This window comes from Panthera pardus, unplaced genomic scaffold (assembly GCF_024362965.1).
Source record: "Panthera pardus isolate Hobbes unplaced genomic scaffold, ASM2436296v1 HiC_scaffold_20, whole genome shotgun sequence".
Taxonomy (NCBI): Eukaryota; Metazoa; Chordata; class Mammalia; order Carnivora; family Felidae; genus Panthera; species Panthera pardus.
In genome coordinates, this window is record NW_026526766.1 from 86,378,424 (window position 1) to 86,404,776 (window position 26,353).

At 49.7% G+C, this 26,353-nt stretch overlaps 1 protein-coding gene across 1 annotated transcript; it reads left to right on the forward strand.

The window, feature by feature from the left end:
• The first annotated feature begins 46 nt into the window (after positions 1–46).
• SWI5 (SWI5 homologous recombination repair protein) lies at positions 47–4,612 on the forward strand. The gene is made up of 7 exons (XM_053908015.1): positions 47–67; positions 257–338; positions 626–674; positions 1,620–1,704; positions 2,482–2,603; positions 3,341–3,435; positions 4,279–4,612. Exons 1-7 carry the CDS (start codon positions 47–49, stop codon positions 4,341–4,343), a joined length of 519 nt encoding a protein of 172 aa, XP_053763990.1. The 3' UTR covers positions 4,344–4,612.
• Positions 4,613–26,353: the final 21,741 nt, after the last annotated feature.

A 26,353-nucleotide genomic window follows, 5' to 3' on the forward strand; every position in this document is an offset into this window, starting at 1 on the left:
GGCGGGCGTGGCCTCAATCCTCCAATTCTATTGGCCGACAAGAGAGATGAAAGGGAAAGGGGGCGTGGTTAGAGCCCCGCGAGCTCAAAGGGACAGGTGGAGTCACAATGAAAGCTGCGCGCGCAGCCGCTGTCCCCGCCCACCTCGGGGGGGCGGGGCGGGGCGGGGCCTGGGCTCGCAGGATGCGCGCGCAGCTCGCTACCTGACCGTTGCCGGTCTCCATCCTAAGCTTCCGGTTACCTGGCTGGCCTGAGAGGCCGCTCTCCCGCCTCCGCCCTGGACGCTCCTGCACTGCAGACTCCCCCGAGACGGGGGCCCCGGACCCCAGGGCTCAGAAGGTGGGCGAAGAGCGGACAGCAGGGCGAAAGCGCATCCCTTCACGGCCCCTCTCCTGATGCCTCATAGCCCTGCCCAACTCTCATCTCAGAGATCACTTCCAGAGCCCCCCATCTAGCCCTCCACACTCCCCTTCTCAGAATCCTCCTTCCTTGAGGATCCCTGCCCTGATCCCGGACCCTATCTGCCCCCTTCCCAACTCCTTACCTCCTACACCCCCACATACCCGTTTCCTCCCAGCGCGGATTCTAGGTTCAATCAGTCTTTTTTCCCTCGGATTCCTCTCCAGGACTCAACCAGGACTTTCCAAAAGTTGCCGCGGGGCCTTCCAATCCCCTGTGAGTACCCTTGTGCCCGCCCCCCTTCTCACCCTCCACGGCGTAAGTGGGTGCTGCCCCCAGCCCTCCTCCCCGTCCCCAACAGTAGCTGACCCACCCCAGCCCTCGTCAGGCCTTCACCCAGCAGACCTTGTTCTGCTGAGAAACTCCAGGCCATTTCTCAAGCCTTCCCCTTCTTTTCCTCCTGCCCACCAAGCTTCAAAGAAGAAACGGTCTCCTGGCCTTTGCCAGCGGTACCCCACGTTCTCCAAGCCGGCTCTGTCTCTCCTCCCTCCTGACAGCACTGCAAGTGGTTGGTTTTGTTCTTTTTCACACCACGATCCACCCCACGCAGAAACCATTCTCATTCCCTCAGACGCATGTGTTCTTTCCTGCCTTGGCCATCTAGATACACGCTCCCCTTCTGGAATACTTTCCTTCCAGCTTTTTGCCAAGCTGATGCTTGCTCCTCCTTTAGAGTTGAGGTCCCTAAGAGAAGCCTCACCCCAACTTCTGGCTCAGTCCGGTTGCCCCGTTAGGCGCTCCCTTAGCACACTGTATTTCAAGTTCAAAGCACTTTTCGGGCTTGTTGTTAGCTGGTTAATTATTTGTCATTCACTCATTCATTTGGCACATTTTATTGAATGTCCACCACGTGCCAGGCACTGTTGGGGACACAGTGAACAAAACAAAGTCCCTGCCCTCATGCATTTTACACTCCAGTGGTGTAAGGCCAACAAGGAGCATAAGGTTATTAATGAAACGTCTATGTCGGGTGGTGATGGATGTTATAAAGTATCAGGACAAAGGAATAGTGGGCCATTGAGAAGTGACCGTTTTAGTGGAGCTCTCTGGAGGGAAAACACAATTATTGGCTGTTGTATATACATTCTGTGAAGGCAGGGGCCAGGCTTGCTGTCTTATCCGTTGCTGAATCCCTTCCTCGGTCTCTTCTGTCCTGTGCAGACAGTTGATCCAACACACATTTCCTGAAGATCAGCAGCGTCCCAGGCACTGGACTTCGCAGCTTTTAGAGGCAGAAAGGGCAAAGGTGAACGGCAGCTCCCGGGAAGGGTTTTGTTATCCAATGAGATGATAAGCCCAGCGACGACATAGACTTGAGAATCCAAGAAGTAGACTTGAACCAGATTATCTGAGGTCAGATTAGGGGCCAGGGTGAGCCCACTGGTTAGGATTACGTCTGGCTGGGAGTGAAAGAAAACCCCAAATAATGGTGGCCTAACCCTAACCCTCAGGGACCCAGGTCTATATCTTGTTTTACCACATCTTCAACATGGGTTCCACCTCATCGCCCAAGATACTGATCAACTCTATCATTAGATTCACATTCCAGCCAGTGGGAAAGAGGAAGGCCAGAGAAAGGGAGGCCCTCTTCCTGGAAGGACAGTTCCCAGACGTTGTACACACCATTTCTGATTAACTTCTACTCGCCAGAACTTAACAGGGACCACATCTAATTCCAAGGGAAGCGGGGAAATGTAATCTTATTAAAAGGTGGGGGGAGTCTGTCAGCAGGCAGAAGCAGGGGTAGGCTGTTGAGGACAACTTGTAGGTTCTAAATTGTGCATAATGGGTCAGTGTGGCTAATGACTTTTTTTTTTTTTTTTTTTTGCTTTATTTTTGAGGGGAGGGGGGCCAGAGAGAAAGGAGGACAGAGGATCCGAAGCAGGCTACACGCTGACAGCAGCGAGCCTGATGCGGGGCTTGAACTCACAAACCCATGAGATCATGACCTGAGCCAAAGTCGGATGCTCAGCCAACTGAGCCATCCAGGCGCCCTTGGCTAATGACTTTCTGTGTCGCTCAGCGGCCATCTCCCAAGTCTGGCCAGGCTGATGGAGGCAGCGAGGATTCTCTGCACCTTGACATTCAGAAACTGAAGGAGAAGAGGGACCTGCTGGACACGGAGATCTCCCAACTAATATCTGAGTAAGTCTTGCTGGACCCCTCAGCATGTTTAAGATAACTTTTAACCAGTGCCCAGTAACTGAAACCCAGCCGCACTAGCTTAGTATAAAACTAAGGACCGTACCCCATGCCCTGCTGTTGGATTCAGGGCATCCAGCCCAGCTGTGTGTCTCAGCTGAATCTTTCAGGTAGGGTGTGGTCAGACCCAGGAGGACCTGGAACTAGGAAGAGGAAAGCTGTCCAGAACAGAGGTTATCCCTCTCACGGTCTCTCTCTGAGCCCTGGTTCTCTGCCTCTGCTCCCATCTGCACATGGACTCCATTCTTTCTCTCTCTGCAGGTGGGATCCTCAGTGCCTGGGGGGAAGCTGGCTCTTTCGCAACTCCTAGATTTTCCCATGCCCCATGCTCTGGCCACGTGGCATAGACTGAGCAGCCTTTGAATGTGCCTTTCACACATGAGGGGATCTGAGTAGCCACTCCTGTGCTTATCTGTGAATCCCTCGGCTATGGCCAGGGTCACATAGTACCAGCATGTGGCTGGGAACCACCCCCTAAGGGCACAGAGACGTTTGCCAGGAGCGAGGGGCTGGACAGATCCCCGCCCTACTGTAAGTTTCCTCAGGGCCCTCCCTGTGTCCCTAGTAGGCCCCTAGTGAACATTTGTTAAATAGATGCCTTGTTACTCTCTGAACCTTGGGTCCTCCCCAGCTTTCTTAAACATTTTCTCTCTCTCTCTCTCTTCCATCCCTCATCCCAGAGGCTACAGTGTGGATGAACTGGAGGACCACATCTCCCAGCTCCACGAGTATAACGACATCAAGGATGTAGGCCAGATGCTGCTAGGCAAGCTAGGTGAGTATCAGGACCCCAGAGGAGTAGCCAGGGCTCAGAGGAAAGGAGTCCCCATTCCCCAGGGTGTTTGGATTTTGTTCCTGGACCCTCTAATTTTCCAGCCCTCCCATCCTCAGCTGCCCTGCTCCCCAAATGCTCCAAAGCAGCTGGACAGCTCTTACAGGAGTCCCTGAGGTTTTTTTCTTCAAGTGTAGGGCCTGCATCAGAGCCAGAGACAGGTTTGAGCATGAACTCACCAACCTGCCAGGTTGAGGGCTATGGTTCCCAGTCTTCTGGGGCCTATTCAGGAAGCAAAGGAGCACAAAGAAAGGAATTCTAAAATGTGTTAACTGCTATGAAAGAAACAAAGGCCAGAGCTGGGGAATACTGAGACATGAACAGGGTGGCGGGTGGGGATGAGCTAAGGTGGTTAGAGAAGGCCTCTGAGGAGACCCCTTTTCCCTGAGAGGAAAAAAGAGTCCTTGAGGGAGCAGGAAGCATGGCATCACCAAATGGCCAGGACATGGCCCATAGGGCAGCCTAAGGAGTGAGAGTTTTCAGCAGGCCCCAGGTGCAATGTGAATATAAATTTACATTTTCAGCATATGGCTCTAGCTGCTCAGTGCAGTCTCAGCTTTGTTTGGCTCCTCTGCAAAGTGGGGTGAGGGTTCAATGAGTCTAGTTTGGGGTGGCCAAGCAGGGCCCACAGTGGAGGGGTCTAGAAGGAGTAGCAGGAGGGTATCTCGGCCAACTAGAGGAGAAGGAATAAGGTGTAGGAGTGGGTCCTGGGTAGCTCAGTCCTTGGGCCATTCTCCTTCCTATGCCTCCCACCGGACACATTCTTTCTTCCTTCTTTCCTTTCAGCCGTGATCCGAGGTGTCACCACCAAAGAGTTGTATGCAGAATTTGGCTTGGACATGAATGACTGAGCAAAGGCTAACAGCCCCTTGCCCGTGGCCCACTGGGACAGGCAGATTTGGACATGAGAGGCAGCGAGAGCCCAGCCGGAACAGAACACCCACAGGCTTCCCAGCAAGAAAGGGTCAGGAGCCCTTTTCTAGAGAGCTCAAGCTGAGTGAGGAGGGAGCCCAGAGAAGAGACAGACAGAGAAGAAGGGCTGTTCCCTGCTCCAAGTTTCCTGAAATGTCCAGTGATATCTGTGTGTGTGTGTGTGTGTGTGTGTGTGTGTGTGTGTGTGTCTCCTATTTGTAAATAAACATACAAGCAATCTTGGTGTAAATCTGTACATGGAGTCCCTCTCCTCTGATCTTCCCTGGGAAGCCCCCTGGTCATCCCTGGGAGAAAAACAGTCTGCCTTGGATTATAACAAGCTTACACAGGATGCCTGGGTGGCTCAGTCAAGCATCTGATTGACTTGATTTCGGCTCAGGTCATGATCTCACAGTCGTGAGATCGAGCCTCATGTCAGGCTCCACGCTGAGCACAGAGCCTGCTTGGGATTCTCTCTCTTTCTCCCTAAAATTAAAAAAAAAAAAAATTGGGGTGCCTGGGGGGCTCAGTTGGTTAAGCGCCAGACTTTGGCTCAGGTCATGATCTCACACTTTGTAAGTTCGAGCCCCGTATCGGGCTCTGTGCTGACAGCTCAGAGTCTGGAGCCTGCTTCAGACTCTGTGTCTCCCTCTCTCTCTGTGCCTTCCCCGCTCTCACTCTGCCTCTCTCTTTTTAATTAAAAAATCTTTTTTAATTAAAAAAAAAATTGTGGGGCGCCTGGATGACTCAGTCTGTTAAGCGTCCGACTTCAGCTCAAGTCATGATTTCATGGTTCGTGAGTCTGAGCCTGCATTGGGCTCTCTGCTGTCAGCACACAGCCTGCTTGGGATCCTCTGTCCCTCTCTCTCCGCCCCTCTCCTGCTCTCTCTTTCTCAAGAATAAATAAGCGTTAAAAAAAATTGCAAACAAGCTTACACGTACCAAGCACTATGCTGAGTACCCTTCATCCATCATCTCTAATACCGGAGTCCATCCTATGAGGACTTAGTATTGCTGAGGATGAGGAAATTGAGGCTCAGAGAAGCAAAGTGACTTACCTAAGGTCACACAGCCAGTAAGTGGCAAAGCAGGGATTCAAGCACAAGTCTAGTTCTGAAGCTTAGAGTTTGCGGAACTGCCTTTCTGGGCTGGGGCACAAGCGGGTAAGGGCTGAGGGTGAAACCGTGACACTGGAGGAATTCTTCCCTTGTGAGTCCTTCTGCACGATGAGCGTTCCAGTCCCCAGCTATAGTCCGCCAAGCCAGGGTGAGCCGTGTCTTCCTTGTGTGTTGCTTATCCTGAACCACCAGCACCAGCAGAAGTCAAACTAGTGTTTCAAGTGCTCAGTACCATCCAGAATGACAGGATTTCACACTGAACTTGCCAAGTGTTCTGACTGTTCGAGCTGCTCATCCGGCTGTCCCTGCAGGACATCTTAAGATCTTAGATGTGATAGCAGTGCTTGAAGCCAGGCTGTCATGGGGTGAGGGACGTTTCGAAAAACCGGCCCTGTAAGTCGGGCCTGACTGTGGGTTCCGGCTCCATCCGCTTATGAGCTGTGTGGCCACAGGCCATGACCTGGCCTCAAGAAGCAGAAATAATAGTAGTATTGTATGCAGTGTGGCAGCGTGCACTAGCTACCTCAACAAACAACCTCCAGATCTCCGTGGCTGAGCACAGGAAGGGTTTATTTCATAAAGTCTGATGAGAGTCTGGCAGCCCCTCCCCCCATCCCCCACCTCTTCGGGCTTCACCGCCGGAATCCACAGCAGGGAGAAGAGAAGAGGGGAAGACACATCAACTCGGAATGGAGCCCTCCCCAGGTCAGCAGCCATCACTCCTGCTCACAGACAATTGTCCAGAGCTAGTCACGTGGCCCAAACCCGCTGGGGACTGGGAAACAGGAGTGAGCAGCACATGGCTATTTGGTGGAGACTGGCTGCCGTCCGAGCCACAAGTGCCTGGCTCCACAGCATTCTTCCAGGACTCGGTGAGCAGCTGCACCTGCGCTTCCGTGGCTGGCCTGAACCATGCTGGCGCTCCAGCCCTTTCTGGACCCCAAATGCTTGTCTGCGTCTCTACGTCCCTGTTCATGACCGTGAAAGCCCAAGTACATTCTCATCTTGGGGTTTCTTCTTTCCATTCTTGCCATTTCCTGTACTTTCACATCATAATGTCAATAGGTTTTCACAACCCCCTGAAGGGATAGGTTCTATTAGAGTCCCCATTTGGCAGGTGAGGAAACTGAGGCTCAGAGAGCGGAGGCAACTTGTCAAAGTCAGAGAGTGGCCGAACCTGGACAAGAGCCCAGGTCCGTCTGGCTCTGGACCCCAGGCTTTTTCTAACCTGGACCTCACACCATGAGGCCTTGTGGGGCTGGGCGCCCTCTGAGGACAAGACTGTCAGATTCATCTTGGGGCACCTGGGTGGCTCAGTTGGTTAAGTGGCCAACTTCAGCTCAGGTCATGATCTAACAGTTTGTGGGTTCGAGCCCCCCATTGGGCTCTGTGCTGACAGCTCAGAGCCTGGAGCCTGCTTCGAATTCTGTGTCTCCTTCTCTGTCTGCCCTTCCTCTGCTTGCTCTCTCTCTCTCTCTCTCAAAATAATAAACATTTTTAAAAAATCAGACTGTCACCTTTCCTGCCTGTACCTCACACATACTCGTTATTTGCCAAACTGAATGTGGCCCTGATCCCATCCCCTTAGGTCCTGAGGAAGAGCTGATGATCTCACTGGAAATGGATCCCGGACTGGGACAGGCTTCTGAGCCTCTAACATGTCTCAGATCCTACCCAGCTGTCACCTCACTTGACTTTTCCCTTTCAGCTTCCTGGGCCACATCATCTTCCAGTGGAAGAGGAAGAGGAGGAGAGGTAAGCAGCCAGGCTCAGGGTGGTGGGAACCCCAGGGGGAGTGGCCCCTCCTGGAGGTTCCCCCCCACCTCACACCATTTTCTTCACCTGGACAGCTGGCTCGTCCTGTCTCTGTCCACACGGAGCCTCTCAGTGCCCGGAGCTGGGGAACCGTGGCCTCTGGGTCTCTGCCACACAGTGCCCCCCGGCAGCAGGAAGTCAGGGGTCTAGAAAATGATGACAATACAGTTTGGTACGTGGTTGTAGTGGGTTACGGGAGCACACGTGAGCAGCACCTAATCAGTTTGGGACACTGGAGAAATGTCCTTGGAAGGAGACACCAATGCCTGTACTGAGGGGTCAGCCAGACAAGAATGTGGGTGAGGATTCCAGGAGGGGAAAAGGTGTGGGCAGAGGCCCCCAAGGCTAAGATCTTAGCGGGCCCAGGACGGGCACTGGGGACTCCGTCTGCTTGGACAACGATTAGAGACAATTTGCTGACTGTTCACTTGGACTCTTGATGCAGATGGGAGCCCGCCCCAGACACAGTCATAACCCACCTCTGAGTTTGGGGCTGATCTTTTTCTGGCGGGGAGATGGGTACAGTTTTTATTTTTATTTATGATTTAACTCTTACGATTTAAAAAAAAATCCAGGGGCGCCCGCGTGGCTCAATCGGTTAGGCATCTGACTCTTGATTGATCTCGGCTCAGGTCATGATCTCACAGTTTGTGGGATCGAGCCCCGTGTCAGGCTCTGCGCTGACAGCCCGGGGCCTGCTTGGGATTCTCTCTCTCCCTCTCTGCCCCTCCTCCACTCACACGCGCACGCTCTCTCTCGCTCTCAAAATGAATTTTAAAAAAACTTTAATTCATTCATTCATTCGCTCATTTAAATCCAATAAAGACTTTAACTCCAATGAAGAAGATGGGAGGATCCTTGGTGGTTTTCCTTTTCTCACCTTTTTCTCTACGGCAGCAATGCAATTGCATTAGGTGGTGCAGCTGCCGGGACCTGCTCATCCCCACACCTCCACCTGCTGACTCTCTCAGTTCACAGTCCAGCCAGTTCATCCTGACCTTCTTGTAATTGATCCTTTCTTTGCTTTATTCCTCCCCTTTTCCCTTAACTCTGGGCTAGTTATTTTGCTTTAATGTTAAGCTTCTCTTCAACCTTAATTCCAAATACTACTAAAAATCACTTTTCCCTGGACACTTGCCTCTTTAAAGATACAGATAGCCTGGGGCGCCTGGGTGGCTCCGTTGATTAAGTCATGCTCAGGTCATGATCTCATGGTTTGTGGGTTCGAGCCCCGCATCAGGCTCTGTGATGACAGCCCAGAGCCTGGAGCCTGCTTCGGATTCCATGTCTCCCTCTCTCTCTGCCCCTCCCCTCCTTGTTCTCTGTCTCTGTCTCTCTCTATCTCTCTCAAAATTAAATAAGCATTAAAAACAAAAAAATACAGATAGCCTGGAGTCCCAAGACCACCTGTGGCTTTGTATTTGTGTTCTGGCAGTTGCCCTGAGTTGCCTTTCTTCTGGAAGGCAATAGATGGCACTAGGGTCGATTCCGGGTTCTCAGGCTGAGAGTGCATACACTGCCCAGAACTCCAAAGACGTTTGTATTTTGGACCAATCATAAGGCACCCAAGGAGGACGCTGGGAAGGAAAGCATCATCTGGATCCATTTCCTCTTATATGGGGTCAGCTCTACCGGCTGTCATGGCAGGCAGAGACCTCGAGGGGGCAGTGTCTATCCAGAGATGCTCCCAACTGCGTGGGAGGCAATCCCCGGGAGAACCTTGCTGGGGAAAGTCCAGGCCAGCAGAGCTGCTGGCTGCAGACCAGATCTTCAAAGCACCCACATGGAAGTGGGGTGCTCTCTGGCAGCACCTTACCCAGGAATCTGAAGCGATCCCCACCCCCACCACAGGTGGTAAGGAGCCAGCTGGTTGTGAGATGTGGATAGTGACAGGTGCCATTGCTGGGGGTGTGCCCCCTTGGCAGCCAAGGGTAACTCTGACACAGACCTGATTTGATCACATCTAATGTAAACCTCAGTCAGAAACATTATTCATGGGGCACCTCTGACATTAACGCGACACAGCCTGCATTCTCATCCTCCTTGGGGACCGAAAGAGGCTATTTCTGGACAGTACATCCCCATGGAGGCAGTGTCACCAAATAGCACCCCACCTGAGCTTTGCTCAGAAGAGGATACTTCAGGGGGAGGGGAGACACAGGAAGAAGGCCAGGGGCCCAGAGCCCCACTGTGATGGGAGAAGGGTGCCCGTGGGGCCCCCCACCCTGATGTCCTAAAGGCATTGTGACGAAAGTTCTAAGTCAGGTGGAGGGGGACTGAGAAACGAGGTGAAAGGTGACAACCACACACTCAAACCAGTCACAAGCCGGAAGTTTCCCCAGAGAAGGGTTTGATGGTGGTAACAACCAACCTTTACGAAACACACTTGTTGGTCGAGCAGGGAGACACGCATGTCTCGGGCGCTGTCCCATCGACACCTCCCAGCCGTGGAGCATGTGAGGTGGAGTCTCCTCATTTCCAAACTGCAGCTCAAGGGGTGGAGTGATTTGCTCAAGGTCACAGGTCCAGTAAGGACTGAACTGTTCGTTGGACTCCAGGCCCTGGCCCACAGGGTGCAATCCTGCCTCCCCAGCAAAGGCCCAGCCTCCCACGAGTCTCTTACCCAATGTCATGCACTGATTAAAGGAGTTAGAACTTGAACCTAGAACTCTCTGAGCCCTGAAGCCCAAGGTCTTAACCACAAATCTCTGCTGTGCTTCTTATAAGTTGTATCTGCCCAAGCCCTGCCCTAGAGGCCAGGCCAGCGGCCAGAAATGAACAGCCTCAGCCTTGGCCCCTCTCTCCTATTTCCTCTGAACCAGAGGCTTTGCTCCCTTCCCAGTGACCCTCTCATCCCTAACATCAGGACAGGAGCAGAGCCCCTCCTGACCTTCAGCTTCCTCAGCCCTTGTGTTCATCCCAGAATCCCAAAGGATCTCAGCTGGAATACCCATCACAGCAGCTCACACTGGGATAACGTGCTCTGTGCCAGCCCCCAGGCCTTGTGCTCAGCATAACTATTACATGTGTTTGCACGTATTCCTGATGGTGGCCCTAAGAGGTACGGAATTATCTCCATTTTCCAGATGAGGCAAATGAAACTCAGAGAGGTTAAGTCACTTTCCCAAGGTAACACAGCTAAGAAGCAGACTCAGAGGTTGAAGTTTCCAAAGACATGCTCTTTAAAAACCAGGTAATAATTTCCAGACCTCTGATTATCACAATTATCTGAAGGGCTTTTAAAAATAAAGATTTGGGGGCGCCTGGGTGGCTCAGTTGGATAGGGATCTGACTTCGGCTCAGGTAATGACCTCACGGTTTGTGGGTTTGAGCCCCACATCCACCTCTGTGCTGACAGCTCAGAGCCTGGGTCCTGCTTCCGATTCCTTGTATCCCTCTCTCTCACTCTCTCTCTCTCTCTGCCCCTCTCCCACTCGTACTCTGTCTCTCTCAAAAATAAATAAACATTAAAAAAAAATTAAAAGATAAATAAAGATTTGGGTTCCTAACTCCACCCTAGGGATTCTGATTTTGTAGGCCTGGGGCAGGCCTATATTTTTTTAACAGGCTCCCCAGCTGTTCTTGATATGTGACCTCTCTGGTGAGTGTTCCTTGGTGGTTGGTGAAATTGCTTCTAACCGCCAGTAATAACGTCCGACCAAATCCTGCCTCCAAACCAGCCATTTTCAAACCCACCTACAGAGTCCCTGGACCCGAAGAGCCAGCTCCAGATCAAACTCAGGTGGGATTTTATCTGGCTTCTCTTCAGCGCCTGCTCACAGGTCCTGGTGTTTATTAGCTCTGCGACTTGCCTGGAGCCGACCTGCGGCCCCACCCTCCACCCTGGCACCAGTGGACCTGCCCAGCTGGTTTGCCAGGGAGCAGCTCGGCCTATCTGGCCATCTTGGGGCTCTTTTCGCTTCTGACTGATCAGAGGCTCAGGAAGTACCTGGGGGGCGTGGGAGCAGGGACCACGTGGAAAAGAGTGCAGGGTAGGGAGTCACTTTGACCATGAGCCCCCCCCACCCCACCCCCAGACAGCCTCACCACCCCACCAGTCACCCCCTGGCCACCCACCTGATGCCTGTCTCTCTCAGTCAACCTCTACCGCCCCCTGACAGGAACTTCTTTGGTGTGACTCATGTAGGTCCCTCCTGCTATCCAGCCCATGTCCGGAGTCCCACGCTTCCTGCTAAGTGCTTGAAGGAATGGGTTAGTTAGGGACTACAGGATATTGCAGAAGAGATCGAGATGTGGATGATATGGCGGTGGAAATAGTTTTTTGTCAGTTTTCTAATCTGTGGCCAGAGAAAGCTCAGCGGGCCATGCCATGTATAGACAGATGCAGGAGGGTGGGTGGGTTGGCACAGACTTCACCAGGGCTTAGTTTGCTCATCTACAGTGTAGGTAAAATAAACCCTGCTGTGGCCACTTTGCAGAGGATCATAGGTGTAAAGGCAGAGTTAATGATTCTAAAGATATAGGTCATTTTGTCAGCTTATTATTATGACGATGCGTTTGTGTGTTCTAAGCATACTCCTAGCCCCCAAGGAGTGCGAGGGCCTTATAACTTCAAGTGGGACCTTTACTAAGCCTGCCTCCAAACCAGCCCTCCCAGGAAAGTCTGGGGGGGGGGGGTGCGGCTGGGAAGGAAGGAGTAAGAGAGGGGGCACCTAGGAGAGAAGGTAGAAGGGGAGGGGGCTGGGGAGCCTATAAAAGTAAAATCCTTACCTTGAAAGCTGTGGTTACCTGGGCATTCATTCGCTCCTTCGTTCATTCAATGAGTATTATTTCAAGCACTGCTCTAAACTCTGGGGGTGCCACAGTGAGGACAAAATAAATACCCGGCCCTTGTGGAGCTTGCGTTCAAAGGTGGAGGAGAAGACAATAGAGCGAATAAAAATAAATAAATAAATCGGTCTTCAGATGGCGATAAGTGCCAGGGAGAAAAATAAATCAGGGAAAAGAGATGGTGGCTGAAGCTTATAAAATTTGGGCCTCCTTCCCCTCCTCCCCCAAATACATATTGAATGAATTGAAAATACAGGTCCTGGGCCCAGGAAGGGGCCTGTTCTGGGGCAGTTTTAAGCAGGGTGGGAAGGGATTAGGGGAGTTGAGACCCACAAGGAGGCGAGGGAGGGGCCCCTGTGGACACCTGCAGGGAATAGCAAGGAGAAAAGGCCCTGAGGCAAAAGTGTTTGAGGAACAGTGTAGAAGCAAGCTTGGATCTCAGCGGGGCAAACAATGGAAATGAGTTGGGGGGTGGGGGAGCAGAGAGTGAGGACCTTCCAAGCCACTGTAAGGACTTTGGCTTCTATCCTAGGTGAGAAGGAAAGAGCTTGCAATAGAAAAGTAGCAAGACTAACTTGCATTTTACCAGAATCCCTCTGCCCACTAGGTGGAGGGGGTCACAAGGGTGAACGGTGGTGATCAGTAGTCAGACTCTGGAAACAACGATATTTTGGGGGCAGAGCCAGCAGCATTTGCTAATGGATGAAGTATGGGGTGTGTGGGAAAGGGGGCCTGCTGGGATCTGGGCGGAAGTCACTGGAAGGGTGGAGTCGCATTCCCTGGAATGAGGAAGTCTGGGAAGATAAGGAGCTAGGTTGGGGTTCTTCGAGGTTTGAGACTCACCAACTCATCATCCAAGTGGGAATACTAGGCGACAGGTATTTGGGAATGGAGCTCACAGGGAGGGTCAGGTGAAATGTAGAGATGGGGGCGCTGACCGTCTGACATTCCCTGGTTTAGACAGCCATGCGATTGCCCACTGACATCACCTAGGAGAAGGAACCAGGAAGGGAGGAGACCACAGGAACCAGGGGAAGAGAATTGGGGACAGTCACCAGAGACAGCCTTTCTAAGAGTTGTGCTCTTAAAGGTGGTAGAGAAATGAAATTACTGGAGAGAGCCATGAAGTCAGGAAGGAGTTAATGTTTCTTTTCGAGTTTGGGCTTTTGGGGGGGGGGGGGGAATATACACAAAATTGACTGTTTTAACCCTTTTTAAGTGTAGTTCAGTGGCCTGTGTACATTCACAAGGCTGTGCAACCACTGCCACCGTCCATGTCGATAGCTCTTCTCCTCTTGCAAAACTGAAACTCTGTCCCCGTTAAACACAGATTCCCCAACACGCCCACCATTCTACTCTCTGTGTCTATGAACTCAATGACTCTAGGGACCTCGAACAACCGGAATCATACAGTATCTGTCTTCTCACAATGGGTTTATTTCACCCACCATGAGGCCTTCGAGTTTCATTCATGTTATAGCAGGTGCCAGAATCTCCTTCCTTTCTAACACTTGAATAATATTCTATTGTACGGGCAGACCACGTTTTATTTATGCATTTATCCTTCCGTGGACACATGCATTGTTTCCCTTTTGTCTACTGTGAATGCCACTGTGCACGTGGGTGTGCAAGTATCTTTTTGAGTCTTTGTCTTCCGTTCTTCTGGCTGTACGTCCAGAAGTGGAACTGTGGGATCATATTGTCAGTCTATGTTTATTTTTTTATTATTTAAAAAAAATTTTTTTGAAGTTTATTTATTTTGGAGAGAGAGAGAGACAGAGTGTGAGCTGGCGAGGGGCAGAGAGAGAGGGAGAAACAGAATCCAAAGCAGACTCCAGGCTCTGAGTGGTCAGCACAGAACCTGACGTGGGGCTCAGACTCACAGACTGAGAGATCATGACCTGAACCGAAGTCGGACACTTAACTGACTGAGCCACCCAGGTGCCCCAAGTCTGTTTTATCATTTGAGGAACTGCCACGCTGTTTTCTGCTTGTTTTATTTTTAAGTTTTTTTTTTTTTTAATTTACTTAAGTAATCTCTACACCTATCATGGGGTTTGAACTCACCACCCCAAGATCAAGAGTTGCACATTCTTCTCACTAAGCCAGCCAGGTATCCCACTGCTTGTTTGTTTTTAAGACAGGAAATACAGCAGCATGTTTGTATGCTGATGAAAGGGATCAAGTAGGGGGACCTGGGTGGCTCAGTAGGTTGAGTGTCCGACTCTTGGTTTCAGCTCAGGTCATGATCTCACAGGCATGAGATCGAGCCTCACATTGGGTGCTGTGCTGGGCGTGGAGCCTGCTTAAGATTCTCTCTCTTCCTCACCCTCTGCCCCTCATCTCTCCCTCTCTTTCTCTCTCTCTCTCAGAAAGAAAGGGAAGGGAAGGAAGGGAAGGGAAGGGAAGAGAAGGGAAGGGAAGGGAAGGGAAGGGAAGGGAAGGGGAGGGGAGGGGAGGGGAGGGGAGGGGAGGGGAGGGGAGGGGAGGAGAGGAGAGGAGAGGAGAGGAGAGGAGAGGAGAGGAGAGGAAAGGAAAGGAAAGGAAAGGAAAGGAAAGGAAAGGAAAGGAAAGAGTACAAAGGAGGAAATGATCAAGCAAAAGAAAGGGAGAATTGCCAGGGTGATGAGCTTGGGTCAGGAGAAAAGGTGGAAATTTGTGCACAAGACAGGCACACCTCATTTTATTGTACTTTGCTTTATTGTGCTTGGCACATATTGTGTTTTTTTACAAACTGAAGGTCTGTAGCCATCATGCATTGAGTCTACTGGCACCATTTTCCCAACAGCATTTCCTCACTTTGCGTCTCTGTGTCACATTTTGGTAATTCTCACAATATTTCAAACTTTTTCATTATGATTCTATTTGTTATGGTGATCTGTGATCAGTGATTTTGTGATTGTTACCGCTGTAATTGTTTTGGGGCACCATAAACCTTGCACATGTAAGACAGCAAACTTAGTCGATAAATGTTATGTGTGTTCTGGCTGCTCCGGTGGCTGGCTGTTCCCCTCTTTGTCTCTCTCTCTCACTCCCCTTGTGCCTCCCTATTCTCTGAGACACAACAATATATTGAAACTAGGCCAGTTAATAACCCTACAGTGGCCTCCAAGTATTCAATGGTCTGGATAGAAGATCAAACAGGCCACCACCCATTCCCTTACGCCAACACCTAATCAGGAGCGAGGCCTTAATTCTCTTCAATTCTATACAGGCTGAACGAGGTGAGGGGGCTGCATAAGAAGTCTACTTTACAAGCTAAAGTAGAGGTTGGTTTATGAGGTTTAAGGAAAGAGCCATCTCCATAATATCCAAGTGCAAGGTAAAGCAGCAAGTGGCTTACATAGAAGCTGCAGCAAGTTTTCCAGAAGAATTAGCGAACATTAATGAAGGTGGCTACACTAAACACAGATTCTTTTTCTTTTGCTAAGTTTTTTTGTAAGTTTTTTTTTTTGAGAGAGAGAGAGAGAGAGCATGCATGCATGCAAGTGGGGGAAGGGCAGAGAGAAGGAGAGACAGAATCTCAAGCAGGCACTGTGCCATCATAGCAGAGCCCGATTCGGGGCTTGAACTCACGAACTGTGAGACCATGACCTGGGCCGAGATCAAGAGTCAGACACTTAACCGACTGAGCCACCCAGGTGCCCCTAACAGCCGATTCTTTCTTTATTTAAAAAAAAAAATTTTTTTAAGTTTATGTATTTATTTTGAAAGAGAGAGAGAGAGAGAGAGCACAAGCAGGGGAGAGAGAGAGAGGGAGGGAGAGAGAGAATCCCAAGCAGGCTCTGCATTGGCAGCACAGAGCCCAAAGTGGGGCTCGAACTCACAAACTGTGAGATCATGACCTGAGCTGAAACCAAGAGTTGGATGCTTAACCAGCTGAGCCAAGCAGGGTGCCCCACAACAGATTCTTAATGTAGACAAAACAAAACATCCTTATATTGGAAGCAGATACCATCTAGGACTTCCATAGCTAGAGAGGAGAAATCAATGGCTGGCTTCAAAGGACAGGCTGGCTCTCTTCTTAGGGGCTAATGCAGCCAGTGGCTTTCAGTTGAAGCCAATGCTCATTGACCATTCCAAAAATGCTAGGGCCCTTAAGAATAGCTTAATCTACTCTGCCTGTGCTCCATCAGTGGAACAACAAAGACTGGATGACAGCACATCTGTTTACAACATGGTTTACTGAATATTTTAAGCCTACTGTTGAGACCTTACTGCTCAGAAAAGAAAGATTTCTTTTTAAAAAAATTTTTTAAATGTTTATTTATTTTTGACAGAGAGAGAGAGAGAGAGACAGAGCATGAGTGGGGGAGGGGCAGAGAGAGAGAGAAGGAGACACAGAATCGGAAGCAGGCTCCAGGCTCCGAGCTGTCAGCACAGAGCCCGACGCGGGGCTTGAACTCACAGACCGTGAGATCGTGACCTGAGCCAAAGTCAGACGCTCAACCCAGGTGCCCCAGAAAAGAAAGATTTCTTTCAAAATATTGCTGCTCATTGACAATGCACCTGGTCACCCAAGAGCTCTGATGGAGACGGACAATGACATTATGTTTTCATGCCTGCTAACATGACATCCATTCTGTGGCCTGTGGGTCAAGTAGTAATTTCTACTTCCAAGTGTTATTATTTAAGAAGTATATTTTGTGGGACGCCTGGGTGGCTCAGTGGGTTAAGTGTCCGACTTCCGCTCAGGTCATAATCACTGAAGACTGCTCAGAAGCCCTTTAACTAGTCAAAGAATAACACATGGTGGTATTTCTACGCCGTGGAGCTGCACAGCAATAAAAAGGAAAAGAAACCACTGACCTGTCCACTGGGGATAAATCTCAAATACACAAAGCCAGTCTCCAAAGTTTATATGCTGTCTGATTGAATTCAGTCAACGTTCTGGAAAAGACATAACGATAGGAACAGAAAATAGATCTAGAGTTGCCAGGGGAGGGGCTGACTGCAAAGGGGCAGCGTGAGGGACTTTTGGGGGCGATGGGCCTGTGAGTAGCCTGACCGTGGTAGGAGTGGGTGGGCAACTGCATGCACTTGTCACGAACTGCACACCAAAAATAGTGAACTTGCAAACACTATTTACAAAAACACAAAGTAGAGATTGAGCCTGAAAAAAAAAAAAAAAAAAGCACTCTCCGCTATTTCTTAGACACCTGCCTCCACACACACAGCAGAGGAGGGTTTACCATGAAGCTAATGACACTTGAGCTTCATTCTTTTTCTTAGAGGACCCATAAATTGCACAAGCTTCAGGCCCCTCGAAACTTGGGTCCACCCCAGGACTGGGCCCCACAGGGGCGTCTGGCCCTGCCCCCTTCTCCATCCTCAACCTTCTCCCATTTGCCCAGTCTGGGCCGGCCACACCACCGCAGGGCCCGGTGTCTCTGCTCCTGTCTAGGAAGCTCTGCCCCCAGCTCTGCCCCCAGATGTCTGCACGGGGGGCTCCTCTGACATCCAGGTCCCGGCTTCTATGTCACCACCTCAGAGAGATCCTCCTGGGAGCTCTGCTGCACCACTCTGCCTGATTTCCTTCCAAGCACTCATTTCCGCCATTATATTCTTACCTGCTCTTCTCGCGATGTACCCTCTGGGAAACCAAGGGTGTTCTCTGTGCTTCGACACCAGCACCAGAGCCAGAGCAGTGGCTGGCCCACGGAAGTACTTGGGGGAAGGCTGAACTAGGGAATGACCAAGCGGGTGTTGTTTTAATCCCCATTTTACAGTGGGTGGACTGGTTTCACAGAGGTCGAAATACCCAGTGCAAGGTGGGGTTCACATGCTGGCCCTTCGGCTGCCAAAGGTTTACCGCGACACACAGGAGCAGGACAGACAATGGCAAATCGTTTGCCCATGGGTTTGCTGATGAAGTTGCTGTTTTGTTTTATTTTTATGTTTATTTTTAAGAGAGAGAGAAAGAGAGCACAAGGTTGGGGGGGGGGGGGAGGGCAGAGAGGGAGGGAGACACAGAATCTGAAGCAGGCTCCAGGCTCCGAGCTGTCTGCACAGAGCCCGACGTGGGGCTCCAACTCAAGAACCATGAGACCATGACCTGAGCCGAAGTCAGACGCTCAACCATTTGACCGCCCAGGCACCCCTAAGTTGCTGGTATTTTTAAGAACATGTTTTGTGCACAGTCAGTGCATGAAGTTGCACTTTCTTTGGCTTTAAAAACACTGTTTCTTTCTTGTTTTCTTTCTCTTTTTTCCTTCCTTCCTTCCTTTTCTTTCTTTTTCTTTCTTTCTTTCTTTCTTTCTTTCTTTCTTTCTTTCTTTCTTTCTCTTGAGAGGGAGAGAAAGGGTGCAAGTGAGCAAGGGGCAGAGAGAGAGAGAGAGGAATCCCATGAGGGGCAGAGAGAGAGAAGTAGAACTCACCCAAAGTGGGGCTTGTGTTCACCCAATGTGGGGCACAAGCTCAGGCGATATGGGACTCGAACTCATCAACTCACCAACCATGAGATCATGACCTGAGTGGAAGTCAGATGCTTAATGACAGCCTCCCAGGCGCCCACTATTTCTTGAAATAATGAACTCAATAGTATAACTTAATGGCACAAAAACAGACACTCAGATCAATGGAACAGAATAGAGAACCCAGAAATGGACCCACAAACGTATGGCCAACTAATCTTTGACAAAGCAGGAAAGAAGATCCAATGGAATAAAGACAGTCTCTTCAGCAAGTGGCGCTGGGAAAACTGGACAGCGACATGCAGAAGAATGAACCTGGACCACTTTCTTACACCATACACAAAAATAAGCTCAAAATGGATGAAAGACCTAAATGTAAGACAGGAACCATCAAAATCCTCAAGGAGAAAGCAGGCAAAAACCTCTTTGATCTTGACCACAGCAACTTCTTATTCAACACGTCTCTGGAGGCAAGGGGAACAAAAGCAAAAATGAACTACTGGGACCTCATCAAAATAAAAAGCTTCTGCACAGCAAAGGAAACAATCAGCAAAAGCAAAAGGCAACCGATGGAATACGAGAAGATATTTGCAAATGACATAGCAGATAAAGGGTTAGTATCCAAAATCTGTAAAGAACTTCTCAAACTCAACACCCAAAAAACAAATAATCCAGTGATGAAATGGGCAAAAGACATGAATAGACACTTCTCCGAAGAGGACATCCAGGTGGCCAACTGACACATGAAAAAATGCTCCACATCGCTCATCATCAGGGAAATACAAATCAAAACCACAATGAGATGCCACCTCACCCCTGTCAGAATGGCAAACATTAACAACTCAGGCAACAACAGATATTGGCGAGGATGCAGAGAAAGAGGATCTCTTCTGCACTGCTGGTGGGAATGCAAACTGGTGCAGCCACTCTGGAAAACAGTATGGAGGTTCCTCAAAAAACTAAAAATGGAACTACCCTACGACCCAGCAATTGTACTACTCAGCATTTATCCAAGGGATACAGGTGTGCTGTTTCGAAGGGACGCATGCACCCCCATGTTTATAGCAGCACTCTCGACAATAGCCAAAGGATGGAAAGAGCCCGAATGTCCATCAATGGATGAATGGATAAAGAAGATGTGGTACATATAGACAATGGAGTATTACTTGGCAATCAAAAAGAATGAAATCTTGCCATTTGCAACTACGTGGATGGAACTGGAGGGTATTGTGCTAAGTGAAGTTAGTCAGAGAAAGACAAATATCATGACTTCACTCATACAAGGTCTTTAAGATACAAAACAGATGAACAGAAGGGAAGGGAAGCAAAATTAATATAAAAACAGGGAGGGGGACAAAACAGAAGAGACTCTTAAATATGGAGAACAAACAGAGGGTTACTGGAGGGGTTGTGAGAGGGGAGATGGGCGAAATGGGTAAGGGGCATTAAGGAATCTACTCCTGAAATCATTGTTGCACTATATGATAACTTGAATGGAAATTTAAAAAAATATATTAAACAAAAAAAATAGTACAACTTAAAACTGAAGTTACAAATCTCATGTCGCTAATGTATTTGGCACCGTTTAACAATCACTGTTAAGTTCTAGCCTTTTTTTTTTTTAACATTTATTTATTTTTGAGAGACAGAGAGAGGCAGAGTATGAGCAGGGGAGGGGCAGAGAGAGAGGGAGACACAGAATTCGAAGCAGGCTGCAGGCTCCGAGCTGTCAGCACAGAGACCGACGCGGGGCCCGAACTTACAAACCGCGAGATCATGACCTGAGCCGAAGTCGGATGCTCAACCGACTGAGCCGCCCAGGCGCCCCAGTTCTGGCCTTTCCAAGGTTAAAGACACCTACTGAAGAAAACATTTTACTAATCCCTAAGGGATTTGGGATGGTTTTCCCAGCCCACTGAGGCTGCATATTGACCGGATAGTTTGGGCATGCCTCAGGGTTTTCCAGTCCCCTGCAATCCCAAGGTCCTGACAGGCCACACTGAGTCCTCTTTCATAATCTCTGTGCCAGTAAGGACTCCAAATGGGGTGGTGGGACAGCTCATGTATCTGGGTCCCAGTTATCTACTTTTCCCCCCTAACTGAGATTTCCATACACCCTCTGCTGCCCCCCAGATTTCCTCACCGTTGGATTGGATCCAGCTAATCTACGCCTTACTTGATTTTATTCTGAATTTTCTACATGCAGAAATGTGTATTTTCACATGTTTCCTAGCTATCAGGACCACAACTCTTAGATAAGATTAGATTATGTGTGTCTCCTCTGGCTCCAAAGTCTTGGTAGGAAAATCCAACTGGGGACCTACCCAGGGTACAGTTGGGTTGGGCCTAGGTCGGGCCAAGGTCAAAACAGGGAGGCCATGGTTAAAGAAGGAATAAGGGCATAGGTTCTGGAGTCAGACTACCCAGTTCAAATCTTTTTTTTTTTTTTTTAAGTTTATTTATTTTCAAGAGAGAGAGAGAGGGTGCATGTGCGAGCAGGGAAGGGGCAGAAAGAGGGAGAATTCCAAGCAGGCTCCGCACTGCCAGGACAGAGCCCACTGTGGGGCTTGAACTCCTGAAGGGTGAGATCATGACCTGAGCCGAAGTCAAGAGTTGGATGTTCAACGGACTGAGCCACCCAGGTGCCCCTACCCGGTTCAAATCTTGAGTCTACCCTTGACTGGCTATCTACCCTCTACCCACTTGGTGCCTCAGTTTCCCCATCTGCAAAATGGGGATTAAATTGCCTGGGAATTTTGGTGTGAGGGGGGGGCCATCTAAGAGGGGTTGGTAGGTGGAAGCTTGGAGCTGCTAAACAGCAAGAAAGGTGACTGCCTGGGGCAGTGAACGTGGCTTGAGTAAGGAGGGGTGGAGCAGACATCTATTCACGGCTCAGCCTGCGACAGGTGCGGGTGACTGTGGTCAGAGAGGCAGGACACATGCGGGTTAAACTGAGGTGGGGAACATCTACCTGCCGCAGAAGTCATGGAGATAGCAGGGTCCTATTGGGACGTAAACGCTCCCTGCCAGCTTCCTCACCCATAAAACAGGGATAATCATAGTATCTTTCGTACTGGGGTGAGCGGGCGAGCAACGGAGATGGTGAATGTGAAATTCTCAATGCAGAGCCCGGCTTATCAGAACCCCACAGTAAATGATAGCTGCTGTGGATGAGGGAGTTTGGGGCAAGTTGAGGGCAGAGTACAGGCTAACAGTACCCCCCCACACACCAGGTGGAATATGTGTGATATTCCTTGGACACTCCTGGCTACCCAAGAACAAAGGGAAAGCGTTTAAGTGCTTGCCACGGTGATGCGGGAAACTAAGACAAACGAAAAATTAAATTCTCTTACTGCCTACAGCCCATTGACAAGTCCTTGAAACCAGCAGAGTGACCTCCCTCTAGGAGCTCAGCTGCCTCGATGATGACACTTTGCTAGGGGCAAAAGAAAATCTTGGCTTAACATTATCCTGACCCTCCAGGAACCTGTAAGTCTACTTTAACATATAAAAATTACTTTGGAAACTTCCTTTAGCTCAACTCCTCCAAGATATATGCAGGCAATCACGCTCCAAGTGTAACATGCCCCCCTGATACACGTCAGAAGGGTCCCATGACTGAGGTTTTACTAAACAGTAATAAATGTCGTTTCCCTAGCAACAGCTCAAGGTCCTGCAAACTTTGCTTCCAAAATACCTCAGAGACTTATTCCATCCCTAACCCCCTCGCAACCTGAGGGTATATAATCAGTAACCTGTCATGACCCCAGTGCAGACTTTCTGCCCACGGGTCCTTTAATAAAATCACCTTTTTGCACCAAAGATGTCTTCAAGAAGTCTTTCTTGGCCGTCGGCTCCGGACCCCCCCTCCACCCTCCACCATCACCCCAAAACTTCATCAGCTGTTATTAACGTCACTGTTCTCTTGCCTTCAAATCAGCAGACCTATTGATCACCAAACATGCCCAGGCCCCAGGCTGGGCACTGGGCACTGGGCCCTGGGAAAATTTACAGTAAATTTATTTTACTGTAAAATAATTTACAGTGATGTAAACTTTACAGTAAAACTTTAAACTTTACAGTGTAAAATTTACAGTAAAATTATTTTACTGTAAAAAAATTTACAGTGATGGCACAGTTTCCGGAAGGCACTGCGCGCAGCCAGTTTCTTCCTTCTATTGAAGTTATTGGCTGAAGTGTCAAAAGAAAGGCCCAGAGGGGCTGGGGCCTGTCTGAAGAAACAAATCCTGGTCGTCCTGGCTCTTAGCCCTGTGAGGTTCAAGAAAATGCGTAGATGACGAAATCGAGGTGGATCTTCCTTCCAGAAGATTATCGGTCAGATTATGAAGCGAAAGGTCCAAGGTCCCGCTTTCTGACAACACAGGACACCCACCTCCGGTGCAAAGGTCCTCAAGGTGATTCTCATTCACAGGCAATAAAGCCAATCTGGGTGCTGCATCACCACAGAGGACCTATTGTCCCCTGATAAGTCAGATACTCTTTGACCTGCACTGGCTGTTCCCTTGGCCTCAAAGGCTTCTTCCTCCAGACAGTTTCCTGGCTCCCTGCCTCACCTCCTTCAGCTCTTTATGCAGATGACCCCTTCTCAGGCTGCCCCTTTAACATCTCCACTTGGTGTTTGGGCCGTCTTGTTAACCGAGGTATTCCCGGTGCTTACCACAGGATCAGGAAACTGGTGGGCACTAAATAAATATTTGTTGAGTGAATTCCGGATAAAGTGGCTGGAACCCAGACCTTGGGGAAAGCTGACCCATCCTAACGGCAACAATGTGCTATGGGCAGGAATAGCCCAAGGCAGGGAGAAGGTCGGAGGCTTCCTGTACCTCTTCCTGTCCCTCTGGGTCTGGAGGAATTAGCACCCACACTTGATGGACAGACAGGGAGAAATGGTCACTCTCTATTACACATGAAAGAAGCAAGTTGTGCCACACTGTCTATTATAATTCCACCTTGTTAAAAAAACTAACCATTTGGGTTATTCATTTATTTAACACACCGATACTGAATGCATATACAGGTAAGAGAAAAATGCCTCCTTTCTCTGCACATGCAATAGTTCTGACACCAAATGAGTGGGACTTTCTGGACCAAGCAATTCTTGGTGGACAAGGACTGGTGTCCTACAGTTTAACTCAATTCTGATACTCACTGCCTGGAGTTAACACCAAACCCACGGGTTCAGGGCTCAGTCCCACAAGACCAGCCCCCATTTCGGGCGCTAACCACGAGTCCCAGGTTGTCACCGGGACTGCAGACCAACTGGCTATACGTCGGGAGTTCCCATGACCCCTTCATCAAGTTTGATCGTTTGCTTGAACAGCTCATAGAACTCAGAGAAACAGTTACCTATGTTGGCCAGTTTATTGTAAAGGATACGACGCTGGAACAGCCAAATGGAAGAGCCGCGCAGGGCCAGGTACGCGGGAAGGGGGCGGAACTTCCATGCCCTCTCTGGGTGCGCCACCCTCCTGGCACCTAGACGTGCTCCCCAACATGGAAGCTCTCAGAGCCACGACATTTAGGGGTTTTCTGGGGCTCCCATTCAGTAGGCAAGTGTGGTTGAAATGGGGCTTCTTACAAATGACAAAAGATGTTCCTTTCACTTTTATTACTTAGGAAATTACAACCGTTTTAGGTGCTCTGGCCAGGAGCCGGGGAGGAAGACCCAAATATGTATTCCTTAGGATATCTCAATATCACAAGAGGTATTCAATTCCTTAAGCGCAGAGTTACAAAGCACCTACTGTGTGCCACGCCTGGGACTAGTTGGTAAGCCGCCATCACAAAAGCAGCAATACCACCAGCAGAGAGGCAGGGTGGTGTCGTGGTTAGGAATGTGTCTTCTGGACAACACATCTGATCCCGGGCTCTGACTCCCTTGCTGGGTGTCCTTGGACATGTCATTTGCCCTCTTCATGCTGCAGTTTCCTCATCTATAAAAGAGGGGTAGCCATAGCACCTAAACCTCAGGCCTGTTTGAGGATTAAATGAGATCAGCTATGCTCCCGTTCTTAGCCCGGGGCCTGGCACAAAGCATTTGCTCACCTGGCTCATCTTGGCTCATCTCGTCCCTGTATGAGATAGGCACCATTGTCACCCCTTCTGCATGACAGGAGAGGAAACCAGGACTCACCCACGTGAAGCTACTGGCCCATTTCACATACTGAAGAAAGGGCAGGGCTGGTATCCAAACCCAGGTGGTCAATCCTACAGCACCCTTGGATCATTTCAGCTTGCAGAGGGAGCATGTTTTGTGTTCCTAAATGAAAAAGAGATACATCCTGTTGTGATGTGATGAAGTTTGTGATGAAGATGTTGCTGTGAAGGCATCCGAAAAATGAAATTAGCACTTAAGTCAGTAGATTTACCAGATTACCCTCTGCAGTGTGGGCGGGCCTTACCTAATCAGTTGAAGGACTTCAAAGGAAAAACAAAAAGAAAGTGAGGTCCCCACAGAAGAGGGAATTCTGTTTCCAGACTGTCTGGGGACTTAAGTCGGCAACATCAAGTCTCCCCTGGGCCTTCAGCCTGTTCCTCTACCCTGAAGATTTTGGACTTAACAGGCTCCACAATCACCCGAGCAAATTTCTTAAGACAGATCTCTCTCTATATATACACACTTATTGGTTCTCTTTCCCTGAAGAACCTTGACAAACACATATCCCGTCCCAGGAGCCTATGGTGTGTGGCTCTGGTGAATGAAATAGACAAAGTCCTCATCTCAAAAGACTCCTGAGAGATACTTTTCTCTTTTATAATCGAAGACCAATGACCCAAACTTTGTAAATCCTAGAATGAGATCCAGATATACCTCTTCTTTTATTTTATTTTTATTATATTTTAATGCTTATTTATTTTTGAGAGAGAGACACAGAACCACAAGCAGGGGAGGAGCAGAGAGAGAGGGAGACACAGAATCCGTAGCAGGCTCCAGGCTCCGAGCTGCCAGAACAGAGCCCGACAAGGGGCTCGAGCTCACAAACCATGAGATCATGACCTGAGCCGACGTCGGGCGCTTCACTGACTGAGCCACCAGGCACCCCTGAAGTTGAACTCTTAACCGACTGAGCCACCAAGGCATCCCCAGATAGACTTCTTATATACAGTGCAATCAAATAAAAAGTTTAAATTCTTACTTGGCTAAGGAAAGGGGAGATGCTTGCTGAAAGCCCTGGAGAGAGGCCCTGGTAGGGACAGCTAGATTCCCTGACCCTGGCTTGCCACCTTCTAGATCCACTGGGGCCCTGGGCCCTCCCCACCACCGCCGGCTGGTACGGAAGGCTGTGAGCGGCTCTAGTCCGTAGCACTCCTACCAAAGAGCTCCTAAGGGAGCGTTGACTAACCACAGCATACCTGCCCCAGTCAATCTGCAGCAGATATGGAGGGAAGCACGGGGAGTTTTCTGGTCACGTGACAATAGTGCTCTGAGGAGCACTGAGCCAGCCCAGGTGAATGTCTTACCATGCGTTGTGGGTTGAATCGTGTCCCTGCAAATCCTCATGTTAAAGTCCGAATCCCCTGGTACCTCAGAACGTGAACGTTTCTGGAAACAGGGTCATTGCAGATGTCATTAGTTAAGAGGAAGTCATATTGAGCACAGCGGGGACCTAATCTGACCAGTGTCCTTAGGAAAGGGGGAAATTTGGACACAAGGTGCGTCTGCAGGGAGAAGGCCGTGTGAACTTGAAAGCAGGTATCTGAGTGATGCCTTCTACCGGCCAGGGAACCCAAGATTGCCAGCAAACCAGCAGAAGCCAGGAGAGAAGCTTGGCAGATTCTCCTTCACATCCC